The sequence below is a fragment of the Liolophura sinensis genome, chromosome 1 (assembly GCF_032854445.1).
Source record: "Liolophura sinensis isolate JHLJ2023 chromosome 1, CUHK_Ljap_v2, whole genome shotgun sequence".
Classification (NCBI taxonomy): domain Eukaryota; kingdom Metazoa; phylum Mollusca; class Polyplacophora; order Chitonida; family Chitonidae; genus Liolophura; species Liolophura sinensis.
Window position 1 is genome coordinate 42,217,488 of NC_088295.1, and position 22,490 is coordinate 42,239,977.

Sequence of the window (22,490 nt, forward strand, 5' to 3'; positions counted from 1 at the left end):
CTTTTATTGGGCATCTGATTGGATTAGCGCTAGACCAATCAGTCGGACGGTTGTGAGGCGGAGATCGACTATGCTGCTTATTGATGTATCTTTTGTGAATCCTGAAAAGTCGATCTTGGCGTTCCCTTTATCACTGCCTTTAACCTCGTAGTGGTAATAGAACGAGTAACTGAAACTGTATTAGGGCAGTCTATATAAGATGGCAGGCCTCTTAAGATTAATTCGCTTAACAGCTCTGGACTTCTTTGTCGATAACTTGCATGACCTTGACCTTATTACCACTTTTACATAGTTCAGACATTCAAGTCTAATTTAAAATCTCAGCTTTTCAGGAACAATGTATAAGCAAACTCTCTGGAGCTCAGACGGGTGTGAACTTAGATAGTTCAGTTTGAATCATGTGTCTGAGTCCTACTTTAACTTTTTCAGAACTGCCATGTACACGTGTGCTCTTTCTTTGAAACTTTAACGGCTTCAGGTCGCTGCAGCTGATAAATAGCACAAATTTCTGGCAAGGATGCTCTTGTATGGAGTGTCATCCACTAGTGGACTTATCAACAGATGGAAGGCTTAGTGTGAGGTAATCAGTTATTCGCTTGGTTGATTATTAGTTTGAGGACCACTTGTACTTGATTGCTTTATTCGTTTAATATTGGTGTTTTTTTATCCTCTTATTGGTTTTTGTTCATCCTATTGAGTATATTCTTTATCGTGGAACGGGTCTAGGCCAAGTGGTTCAAATCTGACACTTGTCTTTGAATCGTTGGAATCTATGCGTCGAAACAGACATTCGTGTACCAGGCGTCAACCAGAATGGACGTTCCGGGTCAATAATCGCGAGGTCAATACGCAGCACGACGTTTATCACAAAGCACTTAAGACCTAAGAAAGTATATAATGTACGGATTGAGGACGGAATCATGCACAGAGAAATGATGTTAGAAAGACGCAAGGAATGTTTTAGGCGAATAAATGCAATCAGTATTCAAATCGTGTCGTATGGTTACATAACTTGTCCATAGTCAAAATATATATCCCGGCTGCTACCTTTGATTGCAACTGTTCATATATCTGGCGTGGCGCTCTATACGGCCCCTAGCCCCGTGCTATGCGGAATTGGACTCAATTATGAAGCAGAGTGCCAGAGATTTGGAACACCTCTGACCATATTTACTTAAAAGAGAAATATATACTCATTGTGAAACGTAAGAAGCGTAGAGTGAAGTCGTTCAATCCATGGAATAATCTCGACACATAATTCTGTGCCGTAATAACTTGTGATGTTGGTTGAAATCGTCACATAACACATGATCTTACAAATACTACAAGGCGGGATATGTACACGTCATATGCAGGGCCTCTCGGTATAATGCATGAGCTCATTCTTACTCTCTAGAAATTAGAAGTTTGATAACGTTACTTAAGTTATCTTAAGACAAACATGTCAAAATTTCAACTTTTAATACCGAAAATAATAATAATAATACGGTCATAACAACAACAATAAAAAAATAAAAATAAATAAAAAAAATAGCATTTTAACAAAGTTTCAAATTTTAACCTAAGGCGGAAAGGGATTAGTGGAGTCGGCCCCGGAACGAAATCCGACACATCGACGAAGATCGATTCACGCTGAAGGTTAATCAAAGGCGATTGTAGTCATAGTCGTTATTCATCATGGGCCACGAAATAACTCGGCACTGCAATGTCTTCATCACATCTTGGAAGCACGCTTTGTTCCTTAGGGTATTTGATTTCATGGCACCTACATGAATACAACTCGATCCTCGGACACCATTAGCACGGTGCGGCTGAACACCTTTGACCATCACAATCTGGCAGTCATTAAAGCCCCTGTCGATAAAGGACCAAAGCGTGAGGTGGGTGCAGCTATCCAGGGTAAACACAGCTCTATAAATTCTCTCTAAGGATGAGCCAATCTAATTACCTGATATATTATCCATTGTCCCTTGTCATAGCCTTTGGCCGCTGATTATCTAAGATGTTGGAGTTCTTGTGCCTTGCGAGCAGTCCCACTGAATAATGCTGTCTGTCATTCGATTCCCACCAGGGCGTCATTATATCAAGCAGTCTATGTGTTTGCCTTGACCATTATTCTAATCTCCTTCCTAGCTAGACGGCCAAAACAAACCTGCCTGATGGAGAAAAGTTGAATTCATTGAAGAAATCGAACAAAGTTCTGGTGCTTCCCAATTTGCTTCTTTGCACGAGGGAACCAAGAGCTTTAAGGAAGAACTTCTGTGCAAGAGAGGAAAATTCAGTTGGACTAATTGGGACTTCCAGAGAAGCTTAGCTTTAGACGCAAAGAGATCCATGGAATCTTTGAACTTAACTAATGTAAAGAACAGAGTTTTGTAGTGAGGAATATGGTTACCATAAAAACTCAGTGAACACATGGATCAAGACGTATAACGTCAATCGATACTATCTTCAAATGTATGTCTGGAAAAACTTAAGTAAGACATATTTGGTACGAATCATTTATGCTGAATATAGTTTTCAAGGCGCTTAAAATATCAGACTTCAGACGTGCGAACCGGGGTTTGTGATTGGATATTATCTTACAAATATACTTGAAATGGGGGGAGGGGGGGTCTTTAGGAAGTAACTCTGCATGGTGTTCACTCCAGTTTAATGTTGGGTTACATGGAACGATATTGCAAATTACAAAATTTCCGTTTCAAAATTTACTCAAAATTTAAGACCTAACGATAGGATTGCTTTTAACGACATTAAACATATCATGACCAAAAAAATTGCACTTCGTTGAAGTGTTTGAATAAGTTCAACAAGTGTTTTAACGATCTGTTTTGAAACATCCCACAATGAAAATACGAACTTTAAATATTTTATGTGGTGTGTGTGTGCTTTTTAATATGGTTGGATTAATATATTTGGGAAAGGGGCGGGGGGCATGGCATAAAGACTGAAAGCCGGAGTGCCCTTAGTCATTTAAAGTATTGTTCTCGCCGGAGCCGATCGACCTTTGACCATTACTATTGCAGGGAGTCCGACTCTCGCTGGTTTGTACGGTAAGCCTACCTGGCCGAATAAATCAAATAATATGCCCCACATACAACAAGAAAATGAATGAAACAGCGAGAGGTATTTTGTTTATCTTTTTTAGACTGTTGTTTAAGGAGATACTCAAGATTTTTCACTTACACGATGGGTGTCATGCAGTTTTCTAGGTGGTTGAAAATTGAAATGTCCGATGTTGAACCCAGGTCTTACTGAAACTGTTGACAAAGTTTGCCAAGTGTGACGTAAGCATCAACGGCAGCTCTCTAATTTTTGCAACCAAGTCAGCGCTGTTGCCCGTCAGTGTATGATGTAAGACAATCCCTCATGAAAACTTCCGGTACACAACCGATGTCTCAAATGGTTAAGGCGATAATTTTTAGCCTTAGGACACACCAACCATACATAATATGTCAATATTTTAGACACACGCATTAATGTAGAAGACCCCATCATCTCAGCCTCATTTTTACATTTCCGCAAAGTTCCATTATCTGTCCAAATCGGAACGATCTCTAACACGTCTGATTCACTTCCAGCATATAAATAATGGATCTGTGGATCGACATCCTGTGTCGCCAAATGAATCAATACTGCACGAGGACTGTATGCATTATCCACCCTTCAAACACCTACTTTAATATACGACGATGTCCTCAAATTGAACGTAAGGCAGCCTTATGCATGGCAAACGACAGATAATATATGTTATAATATATATATAGTATATATAGTTATTAGAGGTTAAACACACCTATACCTGATTCGCTAGAGGTACGGCATCCGCTCTTGAATTTCCTGGATGCTTGCAGCCTAATTCAACGAAACATATTGTTTCTTTGAACTTTATGCTACCGCCGATTTTAGCCAACTAGATAGGGGCGTCCATTTTGACAGCTCATGTGATCGAAGTGTTCCGACATTTTAACCAGTCAGTCTTTCGGTATTTTACTTCCGGTCCGAATTAATGATACATGCACATATGCAGGCCAAATATATGTGTATTATATCAGTGTATTATATAAAGTAGAAGGTCATGTACTTCACCTCCTTTGAAAGGTTTATGAAGTCTGACAAGCGCAGATAAGGATCAGAAAATGTCATTATGCATTCATGTATATGGAAATTGTGTATTTAAATTTCCCATTTACTATAAGTGATCCGCTATAAATCTGTTTCACATCTATGTTTCAGCCTTGGCATTTCCTTGACGACAAACAGATCGTGATCAAATGATACCATTTAACCCTGTTTACCTTGTGCCCTATACCGGATCCGTGGGCACTGTTAGTGTCAATGCTGAGGTACCCAACAGTCTTCATTCAACTGTCCAAGCATGCAATAATAAGGACGTCTGTCTGTACTTGATAATTTCGAATTAACCTCATCTCGATATTCTGGAGGAATACCGGGTGTCCTAATTTTATAGCGCATTGAGCAATGTCGGAATAGGTCAAGGGTATTAATGGTCATCATAACGGTCCAGCAATTGCATCTAAGTAATAGTCAGCCCAGGAGGGCAAGTACGTCGTCACCACGAAGGTGTCGATATCAAACCACTGCGGGGAAACCAAGGCTGCTCTCTTTTCAACAGGCGCTGTAGCTTACGAATTTCAGGGGCTCAGTTCTACAAGCAACATGGTATTATTCACGGACTGATTTTAGCTACACACTGATTGGGATAGCTTTTTTGTCAGATTCTCTACCCAGCCCCCCACCCCCCAACACACACACACACACACACACCCACCCACACACACACCTTCCCACTTCCCCCTCCATGACTTTCCGCTCATTTGAGCAATGATCTTGCACCATCTTGTTCCTGTTTCTGGTTTACATAGAGGCTGACTTTCCCAACGGATTTCATAATGGCCATAGTTACTGATGGAGAAGCATTGGGAGGTTGCTGACCTCTTGTTACAGGCTAATTACACATCGTCCATTACTAGTGGAACCCCAACAGAGACTTAATCACCGTTATAGCGGTAAACATTACAGGATATCATAATAGTACAAAATACATAGCCCGGTTATAGATCCATATATCTCTCTTCAACGTATCCAATGATGATCGTACATTCTCCATGCAAGCTGGTTCCAAGCTGTGTAAGATACATTGTCCTCTGTTGTTTCACTACCTCTTTGCTTTACGAGCACAACTGTACAGAAACAGTGACGTATTAACTACACAGAAACAGTGACGTATTAACTATACAGAAACAGTGACGTATAACAGTAAAGAATATAAGAGAGCACCATTTGGACCAACTTGTTCCAGGATTTATTTATTTATTTGATTGGTGTTTTACGCCGTACTCAAAAATATTTCACTTATACGACAGCGGTCAGCATTATGGTGGGTGGAAACCGGGCACAGCCAGGATAGACAAATTTATTTATCTGATTTATCTGAAACGAGGTTTATTCAAATCCCGTTTAAAGGTAGGAAGGCTAATGAGTGGCTGGAGGGAGTTGTCCTTACATAGACCAGCGGTATGGACAATTTTGATGTTAAAAAGTTTTCCGGCAAACTGTCACTTAATTACAAAAGCTGTGTATATTATTGTTTCTTCCAAACAAGATATCCAGCCATCTTTATCTCCCTTTGAATGGGAGAAAAATATGACGTGAGTGTTAATGCTTTGTTGCGTGTGATATGGGGGCAAGGAAATGGAATTTATTTTATCTGGGACGAGCTATATGGGAGGACGGCGTTGTTGTTGTTATGGTTGTTCTTGTTCTGGATGGTGTCCTTTTTTTAAACGCTTTGAAATGCGCCTGTGTTAAATCGATAACTGCTGCGAACTGTCAGTCTTTGTCATTGAAAGTCGTTTACTTAATATGAAAGCATTCAATATGTGATTTTTCCTCATGAGCAGAAATATTGATGAACACACAAACACAGGTAACGTGCCTTAAAGTCTCACCTCATACTTTAAAACATACATCAAGCAAGCTAGGTATAAGTCTTGGTCTTGCTCCAGGTACCATGTAGGCCAGAAGTATCGGCTGACTTGATTGTATTCAGTCTATACCTTTCCAAGTTGATATCTTTTGTTGAACTGTATAATACATTTTACAGTGAGCTAAGCAAACGGGAAGTGGTTCGTTTCAGATAACTTTCAGAATTCAGTTGCTTGAAAAGCTTGACAACTTCTCAAATGCCTTAAAGTCTCACCTCATGCTTTGGAGGGTGACGATGAAATTCTACACAGAAGAGGGAGTGCGTTGCACTTCTTTCCACATTGTTGCATGTGTAGTATTGAAATCTGATGCAACATTCAAACTCGGTAGAGTATTTGTGTGGCTGCCTTCTTCTGCATCGGTGAGTATCAGGTTTGCATTCAGGAGTGGTCTTGCAGATCACACGCCAGTTCAAAATCCAATAAGACTAAGACCGTGGACATCTGGCTGCGATTTAAACTGATTGCAAATCGTGAAAAAAAAAGATAACAAATAACATTCCCTTCCTGATGAGTCGCCATGTACGGTATTGTTTTCAATTTCAAGTTGTCAAATATAACACACATGAATAACACAAGCCAATAAAATACATATTAAATTCATATTTATCTTGAGTGTATTGGGATTGTTTTTATTGTGATTTCAGATGACTGAGCACAACAGGAACAAAGCGTCATCTGTCTTGCACAAATTGCAGGCCTTGTAAGACCATGATATACATTGACAATCTCACGTTACATTGGCATTATTCAGACATGTGACATTCGGTCATTGCAAATGAAAGATTCAACTTTGGTCAGTGAATATTGTGGAATACAAATAAGCCAAGTTACCCTTCATAAACTTTGTGATATTCGAGTAAATGCAATGTTCCTATATGTTACCTTGGATTCTAGAAGCAGGTAGTATAAATCGAAATGTGTCACTTTAGTGAATTGAGTGAATTTAGCGCAGTCTGTTATAAAACGTCAGAAATTAAAATACAAACGGAAAAAGTTTCAACTGTCACCACTCCAAAACAGCAGTGGCATTTTCCCGCGAGGGGCCTCCACAACTATAAAAAAAGATATTTCAGTGTTTCAGTTTTCGATTTTATGACGTACACATCTCTTCAGTGCATGCTTGGAGTATTACAAGTCTCATGTTTACCATATAACAGGAACAGAAGAGTAAAACAGAATTGAAAAAGTAGTGGCCTTACGAGTGTGCCTGCAGTTATTACTCACAGCTATAGTCAGTTTTGATTCTTGAGGTACACAGTTTCTTGCACTTGGGCCGATTCCCCGCCTTACCATACCAGGTGCTTTATTTAAATAAAGAATAAATCAAATTTCAGATTCCTGCCACCAACGACTACTGAAATATGGCGTTTTGAAGATTAGGTCAGCCTGTGTGTATATAGCGCGAGGTAGCGGGATTAACATAATCTCGCTACTCCGTTACCTCACTACCTCGCATCGCTACCTCGCCACTTCGTTACCTGGCTTCGCTACGTCGTTACCTCGCCCTGTACTTCTTCCCTAAAAAACCCTATTCGACGTCGTACAGGTGAAGAATTCCGCTGAAAACTTTGGGATCGGATTACCATACAGGACATAGGAGCATATGGCGACTGAATATATTTTAGTCGTCCCTTCACTAGATTACCATAGACAAGCATTGTGCTTTTTATTTACTATAAACTATTTTATATTTACTTTGGAATAAGACAGCATGCATTCTTTTTCCTCTCTGCTTTTTCAACCATTCATATGGCTGAAAGGAGTTATATATCCGGAAATGATACACACAAAACAAATCTCTTCCGATAAGTTAATTAATCGTTTATTCCTCTTGATTGACAGAGAATTTTCTGTGTAGCACATTACGTTGTCATTTATTTACTAATAATTCAACACAAATAACAACAGAGCATTATGAACCTATAGACGACTGTAGCACAATGTCGCTGGCTATACATAAAGCCCACTTTATATATACACACAGGCTTATCAAACGTACATACACTCTTTATAATAACAGATTAGCTGATAACAATATAACATAGGCAAAACAAGATCGTTGGAGCTTTTTCAGCACAATATATAGTGAAGGAAAAGAGAGGTCTTCTTGAAAATAAAACTGGATTTACATATACATCCATACCGTTTAATATGTAACCTCTATGATTTTGGCAAATTTGAGATGAACTTCAATGAACAAGAAAATACGGTTTAAGAGTTCGTACTAAAATAGTGAACTAATTGCAGTCAACTAATTATGCCGATTACATTAATACCTTTTCATACATTGCCACTGGACAGTCAGAGAACCCAATGATGAGATCTATTTACACATCGCTGGGAAAACACTGACGAATATCGGGCTTTCGATTAATCTCAAGGCCAATATACACGTCAAGAAATCAACGTATTGTTGAATTATCTACGAAATATGTTGATTTTACTCGAATTGTGAACGTCTGCGAAAATATTAATAGAAAAAAGTATGTACAGTAAATTCATTACTATACCTGATAAAAATCAACATTCAAGTGCTTTGCCTACTTTTTAACATAACCATCCTCTCCTTCCCACCCTGTTTTATTTATACACTACTGACAACATTGGACAAAATAACACAATTCCCACAGAATAATAGCGCTTACCGTTGAGTTATCACAGAAACGAATGTACATTTAGTTCATAGCATGTATTTTGAGTGGATAAGTCAAGGTATTTAAATATAGGCCTATCCACATATACGATACTATATGGTATACTGTACTTTTTGTAAGAGACACGAAATCTAAGGGTTGGGTGTCATGAGCTAAAAGGGTCTTCTCAAATGGGTTGTTATACCACAAGGTTATTTCATTGGTTCCTCTACTTCTATGTCTTACGATTTGTTATCCAATCGTTTTAATCGCGATTATCGAGTTCTAGTCGCAACTATAAAGAAGACAGTGGAAATCCATGTTCCCCCAGCATACAATGGGTTGTTTAGTTTGTGTATATTGGTAGTACGAGCGTTATAGAGACATTTACCTGGCCACACATTCTGAAAATATACAACGAGACGAATCGTACAAAGGGTGGCTTTTAGAATATACCTCTAATGAGATCATCTCAATGTCACGAGCTTAACACCAAGGCAAGTCCTGAGTCAATTTTTGTGCTTCAATTAATAAACATTTAAGAATCCAAGAACCTTATTTAAGACATACAGAGCATTCTATTTAATTTGGGAAATTAGCTGAGCAAGGCATGACAATTTGAATAACATTTGAACAATCTTGAATGGCGAATTAAACACATGCACAATACGGACTATAAATACCACCTTATGTTTAACATACTGAAAAGAATAGTAAACTTAGTAGCTTATGAGTATTTCACACAGCCGTTATATCGGTGTATTAGTTGATGGGCCACGAGGGTGTAATAGATATCTGTGTATGACTGACATCCGAATCTCGTGGAAAATAGTCGTTGTATACAAGCAATCGGTCTCAAATCAGTCGTACCGGTAGACGACAAAACAGTTAAGACGCATCAACCATGGGCGATTTGTCGTAAGGAAATGAAACCAACTCTATTTCACACGATTTGTAGCATTTCACAAATCGCATCATGTGCATGTGGCGGACAAAGTAAGACTTGGTCCCTTTCATTCCACTGAATTCATTCAATTGAATTCGAAGCGTTTATACGACAAATCACAAAGTGATGCACTCTATGCATGAACATTAACTGGGAATGAGCAACAAGAGAGCTAGTTTTAAAATGTCGTCCAAATTTAAGTCGTTACGACATGTGGTGGGGTCCATACAACACAAATAAACGTAACATTACTTTTATATTAATATATCAAAATTTTATGCCTTTAACAGTTTCTTTCGGGTGTTTTGGAACATCTATAATCAAAAATCTTTTCACTCAACAACAAAATATCTCATGTAGACTAACCCGAATCCCCAAATTCATTCCACTTGCATGGAAATATAAGCAACCATTTGTTTTCACTCAATGCTTGAAGCAACATAATGGAAAATTTAGGAGCAATTCAAATTTTCTTGTGGGTTGTATGTAAATTCGGCACGAAATACATGAGTGTGTGAACCCATTTGTACATCGAAAGCTTTTGCAGCAAATCATTTTGTAAAACACACATGGCTGGTAAGAAGTACATGGTGAAAAGAGAACAAAAGTTCGACTGACCACAACACTACACAATTTCTTCAAACAATACAGAGAGAAATATGTTAAACAATCTTTGGCCATTCGCTACAAAAGAGACATGCTCAATACTTTCGTCTTGGGCCCCAATGGCTTGCTTGGCATTGTCACAAAACGCCGCTATGCAAACGTGGACACGCTGCAATGAACCAAAGGTTCTTTAAGTATTCTACTTCACTAAATCTGTTACTGAGGCAACCAGGCATTGCCATATATGTTTGTAGAATTTGGATTTTCGACTCTTTACTTACGTTAAGTCAACATCTCTTTAAATAGCACTAATCCTCTTAGGCCTAATACACATCTGTTAAACAATCAAATAGAGGAAACAAAACTTTTTGCTTGTGATCCCCTCTTAACAAATACTTCAACTTGAACTTAAACAATGACCAGTTATTCTCCTCACCTCGCTGGTCCAAAACGGAAAGGCAGCTAAGTTAACAGGAAATTTAAAGAATGTAACTAAGCCACGCTGCACCAACGAACCATCAATTCCTTTTGCGGTTACAACCACAGCTGATATTCTCTCTTTCTTGAGGACCACAGCTTGTGCTTTCTATTACAAGGGGTAGTCGAAGTTTTCTGTATATTGGCACAAAAACTGAGTTATTCCACTATAACTGTAAGTACATGTAATTACATACAGAACAGCAATATCTAAGTACCATTCTCATCCTTCTCACATCAACCATTCCCACATATGAAATGAGAAGAATGCAGTATATAGTCAGTTATACTTGGGTGAAACGGGTTCCAGAAAAGAGATTTCTGTGGTAAATGATGAGATCAGAATAGTGGGTAATTCAAAGATTTTAGTTACACAAATTATGCAAGAACATATTCTGCATTCGGAATACAAAAGAAGCCGTAAATAGTAGAACTGTTGGGTATATCCCAGCTCTGCTTTGTAATCATTAAAATGGAAAAATGTCTTTTAACACTTAATGAGAACAAATAATATGGGTGAGTCTATCACCAGCGGACTGGGTTATTCCCAGTCACTTGCAGTTGCCGATTCAGTTTTTGTCGGAGGATATTTATACCATAACTAAATCCAGGAGTTTAATAGTACACGTTTATGGTTTCTACTCGTAAGAAAAGTTACCAACTTACACAATGTCAAGCAGTACATCCTAAAATATACGCACTTTACACTGTTTCTATAACATATATGAAATTTCTCCAAGAATAATCCTTCAAACTTTGGTCCGCTTGGGTCAAACGTCAAACAATTACTAAGAGTAACATCCATCCAAAGTCAAATGTTCACTCGCAAAAATGTTATGGAGTAATCCATCTGACGTAATCACAGAGTAACTGCGCACGGAGTCCTCAGTCAACCTGTCATTTCAGCTTCACAGGTGTCGTTCTAGTCAACAGCTGATCAGAATTTCCGTTTTGATTCCCGCGTGAACGAGAATCTCGCTGGCGTCATACATTATCGTTGACACGTGTCAGTTCATATGCATGTGTGTGATTAGAGGTAAAGTTATTAAAACTCAGGCTTTCCGTTTTCACACATCTGAAGAATACTCGCTTAATTAAGACTTTCCGAAAGCGTCGTCCAACGAACGTGTAGATGAGAAAGTTCACTGAAGAGTTGAGAACAAAAAGCGTGTTGCTCACAGCCAAGAGTTTGAGGAAAACGGGAAAGGAGAAAATTTCGAACTGCGCAATTAATCCAGGTGTTTGGCAGATAATGAAAACCACAACGATTAGGACCAAAACGAGACTCAAATTTGCCTCGTCATCGTTCTGGATGTTTGTCCCGCGACGACGTCGTGCCATGCGCATTAGCTCCATGATGATGAGAATGTTAAGCACAAACAAAGCAGTCAAAGGAATAACAAACATAACAATCACGTACATCCACACTTGGAACGCAACTTTGTAACCGTCGGTTTTCCCGAAATCTGTCGTGTACAGTTCGTAACAGTCGCCTTCGGCGCACTTCCTGGACGCAGTCGCAAAAATTCTGGGCAAGTTATAAAAGATGGAGAAAGCCGTGACCAAGCCGATGACGATAAGAGTGGTCCTATTCGTGGTAATCCTAGGGGCTATGAATGGATGGCAGATAGCGATGTAACGCTCCACCGATACCGACACCGTGATCCAGACATTACAGGTCTGTACGGCCATCGTCGCATAGTTCAGGTAGGTAAAGATCAGCGGGTAGACGACATCTTTGTAATACTTGAAGTCGGCCGAAATTTCCGCTATGCTGAACGGAGTAAGAACGGCTACAGCCACTAGCAGGATACTAGAATCCGTGATCACCAGGGCACGCAGGTAGTATATAGTTGTGGAGCGCATTTCTCGTCGAAACAGAACAAACATCGTGAGAGTGTTGCCGACAAAGCCGAAGCTCGCGATAAAAGGGACCAGGATTCCCCAGAAGATGAATTGTAGGTACATGCCTTCCCGGACTTCCTCGCTGGTCGTCGCGTCATCATTGATGAAGGAATCGCCGTACGACAGGTTCACCCTGAAGTTAACCTCGTCCTTGACCACTACCATCTTCTCCACAAGTGACCTTGACCTATATCACAACAAAGGAGTTGTTGGAAACAAATCAGCTGAAGTCATGAAGGTTTCAGTAATGCCATGACGCCGTCGAGTTTAAACCTCAGGTATCTATGCCCGTATCTGAAGAAAGAAAAATAAGATACGCACTTGTGAATATTAGATAATAATAACAACAACAAAAATAATCTTTATAACTGCATTATACCTAGTCAGATATTAGTACAAAATTATAGGGAAATGCAACAATAAAGGTTTGCGCTGGATGAGAACGGTGCATGTAGACAAGTCATAGTAAGACAACTTTGTCTCGTCGAGATATCGCTGGAATGAAAATATGACCTCTCGCCAGAAAACCTTGGTCCTTTTCTGCAAAAATGATCTCACTCATACCCTGCAATATCTGGTTTCAGTCTTAAGAAACAGTTGCTTTTGCACGAGATTATATTGCTACATATAACATACATATTCTATTAATTCAACACAAAGACTCTATTAAACTGACAGGACATTATTCTGAACATAACACAGTATTATGTTAGAACACATTCTAGTATCACTCAGACGACTTTTTGCTAAAAATAACAGATTAATTTTTTGAGTGTAGGAGCCCCAGGTTAAAAAATGCATGTAGGATGTTAAAATATGATCAACCGACAATTAGCGCTGATTAGTCGCCGTGAAAAACTCTAAACTGTGTGTCTTGGTTACTTACATCGCGGTAAAACTAAAACAGCACTGCACTTTAAAAATGAACGCTGCACGAATATCTTTAATGCAAATATAACCGAATGTTGTCGAAAATGCTTCTCTTTAAGTATTATTAGGCGTGTGTATGGGCTTAAGCAAGGAAATTTCCGATCAGTTTCAAATATATTTACCCAGATATATTACAGACAATAGTTTTGGGATCAGCAGCCTCCAGCTCGTAACCACCAAATCCAGTCTTTACTTATCACAAATTAAGGTCTAGGACATCATGTTTTTATCTCTAGTTTATTTCTACACTAATGATACTTTTGTGATATTGTTTTTTTTTTGATGACCAAGTAGAGAGTGGTTCGCACATAGTGTGGAATATTCCACACGCCAGAGCAGTTATGTTTCTTAGATGAGTATAAGCTACTCCGGGGTGTTTCTAGCTAAGGTATTATGACTACTTTCCACGGAGAAAATAAGAGATAATCCACATCACTGACTGTAGACTTAAATATACCAGAACATCACAGTGAGGTGTCGAGGTAATACATCACACGCTAACCAGCATTTCAGAAATAAAATAATTCTGCACCTTTCAGTAAAGTTTACTATCTCAACCGAACTGCAATGTAGGAATACAAAATATTGTACGTTTCAATATGTGCAAAGTCGACTGAATTGTTGGCAATATCATATTTGTATCATATTCTTTTGAAACATTCTGTACAAGGTTGGGTAAAACTACCACCTTTGACAGCTACCACCCGAGATATTTGTCCACCTGTTTGTATGTTTAAGGACTCACATACAACTGACCTGTCTGGGGTTGGGATTGAATCATCACCTTATCTGTGCCAGAGACAAACAAGTTAACCGCGCTGCAACATTTAAAACGTAATAATCATTGGACTGTAACAAACGAGATGGTCAAAGCGAGATACATTCTGAGTGTAGGAAATTAAATTACATCTAATGTATGCTCTAGCGATGACTTCAATTGCTGCTACAATATTGATTTATCGCAAAAACAAATTGTACATGAAGTCGAAGCAATCTCCGGACTTGCAGATGTGCAAAAGTGCAGCAGTATTTTACGCGGTTATTGAGCTACTTTGTCATTTCAACGATAGCACCCCAACTGGCATAGTTCAGCAACTACCACAGATAAAAGTCACAGCTTCTGGAGGGAACTGGGCAGCAACAATGATAAAAAGTGTCAACTCTCACGATTACCTCAGAATGTCTTCATGATAAATGGGTTAGCTGTCATGATACCAAGTCATGATGCATTACGTTAGAAATTCAACTCCTTGATAACTATGAATGATCACCCCAGGTAACAAATTTCAGCTTATAATCACCACTTGCCTTTTTTCTACTCTGAGGTCATTCATTCCCATCAGGTTCAATACGAGCCAGTTTATCATATGATTATACGAACCCGAATCCGAAGACCACTATTCAACCTTGACCTGGTTTCTGAGTTGGAATCTAGATCAGGCTGAATTGATCAGTTATTTGGTGACATGCTGTCGATTTAGTTGGATTTTGTTCGATTTCTTCCGTTTCTATAATTCTGAATATCCTTGTATGTGTGAAGCACTCTTAATAACACCCATCACACATCATCAAGAAACTCATTTCTACTGGGAAACTCATCAAGCCTATGTAAAAGCTCTGTTCAGAACTTCACTTATCCTGAGATTTTGAAGCAACTCTAACTTCAGTAGGATACACTTACGTGTTGCACATTTGCACTCGCCTAATGGCTATGCCTATCCGATTGATTCAGTATTAATATTCCTTGGACCACACTGCGCGAGTATAAACGTTTAAAAAGGGAGCCCTTGTCCTATCCCTCCATAAAGCCAAATTTATTTTGCATGACTATGTTTGGGATTAAAACTGGGTTCCAAGCAAGTCAAACGAGCCGATTTCTTGCTCTCGCTATACTGGGCTAAATTACAGTATGTGGATATTTCAGGCTCACAAAAAATAAAAGCGTCATGAATTTAGGCTGACCCAAATATCAGGTTCATTTAAGCGTTAAGCTCATTGTATACTCCCTAATATAGGAGATGAGTTTCTACAGGACCTTAAATCAAGCCTCCAGTCGCCATCATCATCAGAGACAGCACTAATAACGGCTGTTCAAACGGTACCATGTTTGATTCAAGGCTTGCTTTAGTTCAACGCTAAGTTTAGTAATGAGGAATTTGACTTTGGCTATCGTTTTACCGCTTGATTGTCTGAACTGTGATTTGGATACTTCGCTTAATACTATTACACGAATTGATGGTGCCCAGTTAGAAGCTACCAAGGCGCTTGCTGATTCAGTCTTTTAAAGCATTGTTCTGAACTTAGTCCATCGGACCTTGGCCCAAGAGTTCGCGATCTCGAATCCATCTCTAGCTGATCTGGCTGCCCGATTTAAGCGAGGCGGTTTATCAGGTATCTGTCGATGGGTGGTGGTTTTCTCCAGACCGTGCCTAAATTGTTTCCTTCAACCATAAACCTGGCCGCTGTCCTTTAAGTGCAAATAAAGGGTAAAATCACTTGCAATCAGAACGAGTACTCAGTTACGTATCACAGGGCGTGATTAGCACTTTTCTCGACCACACAAGCATACGAGCTGCATTCCACACTAAGAAGGTCAATGAACACAACTCACACACTTAGCCCCGCAAAGGTCTCATCCCAAATACACGAACTTGTAAAGTACATCTCATCTTTGTACTGAGCAGAAGGGTGAAAGAGTCGAGGTTAAATAAATTCAGCGAGTGAAAACCCGATGAACAGGGGACTGCCAGACGGCAACTGTGACATCTCATCCCACTGTTTACTTTGTCAACATAATGATGAATGATAGATATCAACCAGTGTCCTACATTGTGACCTAATTAACGATTTGTGCTGGCCCGTATATCGATGTGTACCTTAGACGATTTAATTAATTTCTTCAAACGGTTTTAATTATTTTTCTGATTAAATCCTACGTAGCTATTATAAAAGCACAACAAAGGTGATGCGTTTCCACAACGTGGGAGGAAGGCCCGTTAAGTATACGGTACACGATCATGGAGCGTAAAATGTGACTACGTGTGAAGGAATCTATTATAAACGCTACGCTACGAAGGTCATCATATACAGGAGAACACGTGTATGTTTTTGTACATACATTTGTGTATCATTATATGTAGTTATAAGCTACGAGAATATAAAGAGTTTAGCCCAAGCAAATTACAGTACAGGACCTAAGTTGGGTGTTTTAAAATGTTCACAGTATACTAGCAAGTGCCATTAATAATGTAATGTTGTACACTGTGTTTCACCATTCTGTCAACTCACTTAATGAGTTCCTATTCACACCTTCGTTCAGCGATTTAGCTCTATTTGTTTAATGTGATCGGAAGCAATCTAATTCAATTTTACTCCATGTGTTTTTCCTTCAGGGGTTTGATTTTAATTGAAATGTTGTAATATTAATTATTTTCAGTGCAAGCATGCTCTTCTGCATTTACTCTCTTGTGGACATAAACACCGTTCGTTGCCTAGCAATCATTTGACCACAGTAAGTATACACAACGAATGGTTATAGAATATAGATACGGATTGAAAAAAATCAAAAATGCCCTGGGGTAAAAATTGACATATGTCTGTGTTTCAACAGTTATGTGTGACCAGAAACTAATTATCCCACTGATGTTGACGATAATATCATACTCTTCATCTCATGTTCCTATATGGGTCCCTCTACTTCATACTTACAGATGGCGCCTGCATTTACTCATACAACTACTCTGTCTAGTTTATTTCTTATAATATCTTACCTTTCCCATCCAAACTGATTTTTCTCCCTATATTTAATTTATAACCCCGCCTCCATTCTGTTTACACGTAATGTGACATTCTTCCTCTATATTCCTATTGACGATGTTCGTAAATAAAGCATTTTACATAATACCAGGATTTTCATATCAAAGTGGCGACGGAAACACAAATAAATATACATGCATATACCAACCATAAAAAGCAGAGGTATATAGACGTTTGCTGGTATTACTGTGAAAGACGCCCGTGTTTTTATGCTCAAGGTATGCATACGTAATAAAGTCATACAGATCAATGCAGATATCCCTGGTAGTGAAGGGAATTGCATGCATACATGTATATATATATATATATATACCGTTGTACTTCTCCACATTACATGGAACTTCATCAGGGATACGTGCAACGTTACATTTAAATTTAAGATATTTATGCGCGATCCCTTAGAGGAAATAATATGTTTCATCAGTGGTTGCATGGAGATGATCCGATATGTTTTTACTGCGCCAAATTCCCCGCAATATGCCCATGGGCTCTGTGTTGTTCACTATCAACAGAATAATGGCAAATGCTTTAGTCTAACATATCTGCCATCGGCACAGCGTTTTATACAGTCGGGGCAGATAAAGACTGTCATAAACGCTCGGAAATTCCATGAAATACAAGACGAAGTATTAACTCGTATAACGACTGAAATTATTTCCAGTGTACCTGACTAAAATCATGAACTCTTTTGTCGTACCTCATTTAACGCCCTTAAAATGAGGAGAGTTTGTGATACGTTAGAATAAAACTAAACGTATCCTTGCTGTAAAATAATGGAGTATATACGGCATTGCTGACGGAAGATGTTCAGTATTTGAGCACAGGATGTGGGCTTTGATTAAAGTGACCCTTATACCAGCACTTTGAAACTAGTACAGAAAACATGCAAAACGCCAAGGTGTCAAAATAAACAAAAATTCTGCCTCACAATTTGTTTCAACCATTATTTGATACCTCTGCGTTCTTTTTATAGAATATATGCACAATGTTACTCCAACAGGCTCCTAAAACAATTCCAGTAATAAATGATTATAGGCCCGCGTAGTTGCCCAGATTTCAATGATCGAGTTTGTCTAGTTGTGGCAGGGGTGTAAAGGAACGTAGAATGGCGCGTGCGTTGCAGGAGAGTATGCCAGGTGTTGACGCCAACTAATCAAATCCGATTTCACGCTATTTCAACATTACGCAACAGGGTGATCGTTCATTTCCAGTGGCTTCATTCCTGACGTCACTGCACTTTGTTCCACTCACTCTCTCGTGAATGAAAAGTGTTAAGCACTGGAATAAGTGCGTCACACCTGAAGCTACCATGGCGACGTGCCCTATTTTGATGTGACATCGTGGTTTCAATTTATATTTATACCATTAACGTCATGAATTATTCTTTTGCAGTCGTGGCTATTTGTAATGGGTCGGGCGACATCAATAGTTAGTTTCATTTCAGAGTCGTATTACACTTCAAAAACAGAGAACTTGACACAACAATTAACCATGAACAATTTAAGATACTACTTTCATCACTGGTCGCTTCTTCAGTTACATGTGGAATTGCCTTTCATGTATAGATAGAGATAAACTAATGACAATTCGTTTTCCACTTGCCGGTATCACATACATGATATTTGTCACACTTCAGCAGCATTTGGCAAAACACGACATTTCTTGCTAGTAATCAATAAACATAGAGGGCGTGCTGCAATAATATAAGACTTTACACATAGAGTTTTTGTAAACTGCTACCTGATGTATAGTTTGAACACAACACAAGGCTGATCACTACACAGAACAGCTCCCTTACCCATGGGACCACAGCTGATGAAGTTTCTCAGGTAAAAGGCGCAGCAACTGAGGGAAATGAAAAAGCTTATAAAAACGAGTTATTTTCTAACCGAGGATGGGCTCAAAGCTTCAGACTTGTGTTACAGGTCTGTCTATATAGACAGAGCCTTATGACAAACACTATTTCAGGTTAACCTCAACACAACAGATGTCTTACAGTCGATATCAAGCTTATCAAAATATAGGCCAGACCGTATATTTTATAATGCTTCACCTGGAAAATTTCACGCTGATTATTTACAGAGAAAAGCTAACTAGGATATTTCTTGAATACACATGTATGCACTTCTGTCTGACCCCCCACAAAGCATTGAAAGGCAGATGAATAACAGAAAGGTTAGCCGCATTTCAGTGTTTAGAAACGAGTGAGAATTGTCAAGCAATGACTTCAAAGAACGTGCTGAGAAATTACACATCAATGTAAACGTATATAACACTGCAGATTTTATTGAGAAATCGAACATTCCGGTGACACTGGTTGGTAAAGATAACAATAATGACAAAAGTTTAAAAGGCTGATTTTAAGTTATAAATACAGGTTAAAAACGCACCGTTCAATGAAACAAGAGTAGGGCTACCTCTATGTAAATGGTTAACAGCCATGATTATCTCAGCAACTGAGTGAGCCTTTTCTCCGCTAGAAATGGGTCATATGGTTTTCGTATAAAACACTTGTTAAGCCTGTGGCATTTGCTAAAGATACAGGCACAACCTGAGCCACCACTTTGGTATTGAAAAAAATATACTATGAATGTGATATCTTCTCCTTGCGCGTATGTTATTGCTATACGGATTTCAAGCACTTAAGGTATGCAGAAAATTTTTTCGACCGTGTATTGACAGCGATATATGACAAAAGGGTCATGCAACAGTGCTATACACATATTTGAGCTAACTCAACCCATGTTTGACGCTTACAGATGCTGTGTAGGGGGAAACGGTGCATATGGAGAACATTTTCTATGCTCTATATAATTAAGTTTTTTTTTTTAACTTTGACTGAATTGTTTTAAAACTGTGGTCATTATCATTACTAGTACACCTTCAGGATCAATTGTCTACAGTGCTTATATCACAGTTTACTATCTGTTCTGTTATTATTGTTCATATTTTTGTCCACTCTTATGAGCTCTGGAAATTGGCCATTGGCCTAGATGAGCTTGACTAAATAAGCTTGACTAAACTAAACCGTTCCGTATCAATGCGGTCGTATCTCATTTTACTCTTCCTGTAATCATTGGTGTTTAACGCTGTATTTAAGAATTTTTCACTCATATGACAGCATTAACATGGTACCACGAGTACCCGGGAAAAACCATAGATCCCCGCCAGGTATCTCAATAACTTCTTGATTGGAGAGCATGCGACCTCATTAGCCATAAGCCTGATGGTGGTTCAGTGCAACCATCTGTACTCTCTTTGAGGTGATGCTATATCTTAACCATATGATCCGGCGAGGCCCCGAAAAGAATGGGTAAAGAGGCTTACGCGTCACACTGGCAATATTACACGTGGCAAGAACATGCTAGAACCAGGGGACAGTTATGGCTTTAGACATGAGAATGACAATACGCTAAGGACGAGTAAAACATGTAACGAAGGCGTAGATATTAAATTCGTTTTTTAACAAACAGAAACTTTGTAAGAATGGTACAAGGCTTACCTTAAAGACATGTCGCCTCGTTACGTCTGAATGTGTCTCTTGGGTTGTCATTATCTACACTAAAAGAGAAAGGCACCAATGCTGAAGCTGTATTAACACATGACAGCTTACGTATTTTTATTTGGCAACAAGCATTTGAAGCGTGCAAACGCTAAACGAAGATCAGCACTTTTATAAACCTACACGTATACGTCACAGCACAGCAGCGACTTCTCCACAACTACCATGCAGCATGTCTTCCTCAAAGAACTTGATGTAACACCCACATGTTCAGCACATGAGCCACACATCCGAGAAGCCACCCAGCGTGTCATACTTGTGCATCTTAAAGACATGCATGAACAGTCTTTCGTCATGGGCCCACGTACATCACAGTGCGTGTTTCACCAGTACACGTACAAGTAAAGTGGACATGCACGACTAATCTGAGTCTAGATTTAAACCTATCTGAATCTTATATAGGCCACCAGTGCAATCATCGCCACATACTGCTATAACAGGCCATGTTACACAGCTTGAAAACAAGCTTGGGGCAAGTTATGCTAAATTCCGATTTGTGCTATTAATTTTTAGCCGGTTGTATATCTGTCCTTTTACTTACAGTACATATACAAGCTAAAATTATCTCAGCAAGGCTTTTTTGGCTTGGATGTCACCTACATAATTAGCCTACTAAGACACTAAAATTTACAAATTAAGACTAAACCCGACCTACTTAATTACTTTCTAATTGTACTATGAAGATCCCCGCATCGGCTCGAAAAAATAGGATTTTCTAGGAAATGATTAAAGGAGTCATATTATTTATTTATCTATTTATTTGAATGTGATTGGTGTTTTACGCCGTATTGAAGAATATTTAACTTATACGACGGCGACCAGCATTATGGTATGAGGAAACTCGGCAGAGATTTCTGTTTAAAAATGTTTAACTATGGTTCCACCCAAGTAAAATGGTATCTACAAAACAGATAACACTCAACTGGTTTGTAGCAAGGAAGAATGTCGCTATCAGGAGAAAGAACACTGCATGCTGAAAGCGTTCCACATTATGGAGCTGAAGGGTGTTATTATGGACACTGTATACATGCCCATACGCAGAAGACAGATTCTCAACGAAGAGAGGGGACGTAATTTATGAGCCAGAAAGTCACGTTCGTATTGTATTTGGTATACCCTATATAAAGACAAAATGGGGTTGAGTGGAGCTATTCTTAGCCCTAAAGTTACGACAAAATGGAAGAACATTATGCAAAATATAGCTCGGGACGAAGGGATAGACTTTATCCGATCATTCTTCTCACACATGTATATTTTTATATACGGATAAATACAAACATGTAGGTCACCACACGAAAGGTACATGACCTCACATCTAACTTTGTATCCTTCTGTAAAACAGGCAATTTAAACAATTTACTAGACGGTGATATTTAAACTATGGTCCCTTCAGATTGTACATCTGATCACCGAGAGTATCTACTGGACACCAAACCTGTTGGTGTCTGGTTCATCGCAAAATAAACATATACATGAAAATTCTTTGGAATTTTCAGCAGCAGTGGAAAAATGGCTAAGCTATGAAAACGGCTTAGTTATTGCTAATCTTCTTACCGGCCCATGACATTTAATCGCGTTTTACCATCAAATCGATCGATAAATCG

General features: G+C 38.9%; 1 protein-coding gene across 6 annotated transcripts in view; it reads right to left on the reverse strand.

Moving 5' to 3' along the window:
* LOC135467130 (FMRFamide receptor-like) overlaps positions 1-22,490 on the reverse strand; it is a 119,723-nt gene that overhangs the window by 3,461 nt on the left and 93,772 nt on the right. For 2 of the 6 annotated variants that reach the window (XM_064744895.1, XM_064744911.1), the window contains 2 exons: positions 20,827-20,885; positions 8,590-12,872 (listed from right to left, as the gene is read on the reverse strand). The exons of 1 other annotated variant lie outside the window; for it this stretch is intronic. In XM_064744895.1, the coding sequence (XP_064600965.1) occupies positions 11,658-12,743 (1,086 nt within the window). In that variant the 5' untranslated portion in view covers positions 12,744-12,872; positions 20,827-20,885 and the 3' untranslated portion in view covers positions 8,590-11,657. Of the gene's footprint in view, positions 1-8,589; positions 12,873-16,119; positions 16,257-20,826; positions 20,886-22,490 lie in introns of those variants that run through there. 3 more of the 6 variants (XM_064744903.1, XM_064744918.1, XM_064744926.1) reach the window with 2 other exon arrangements.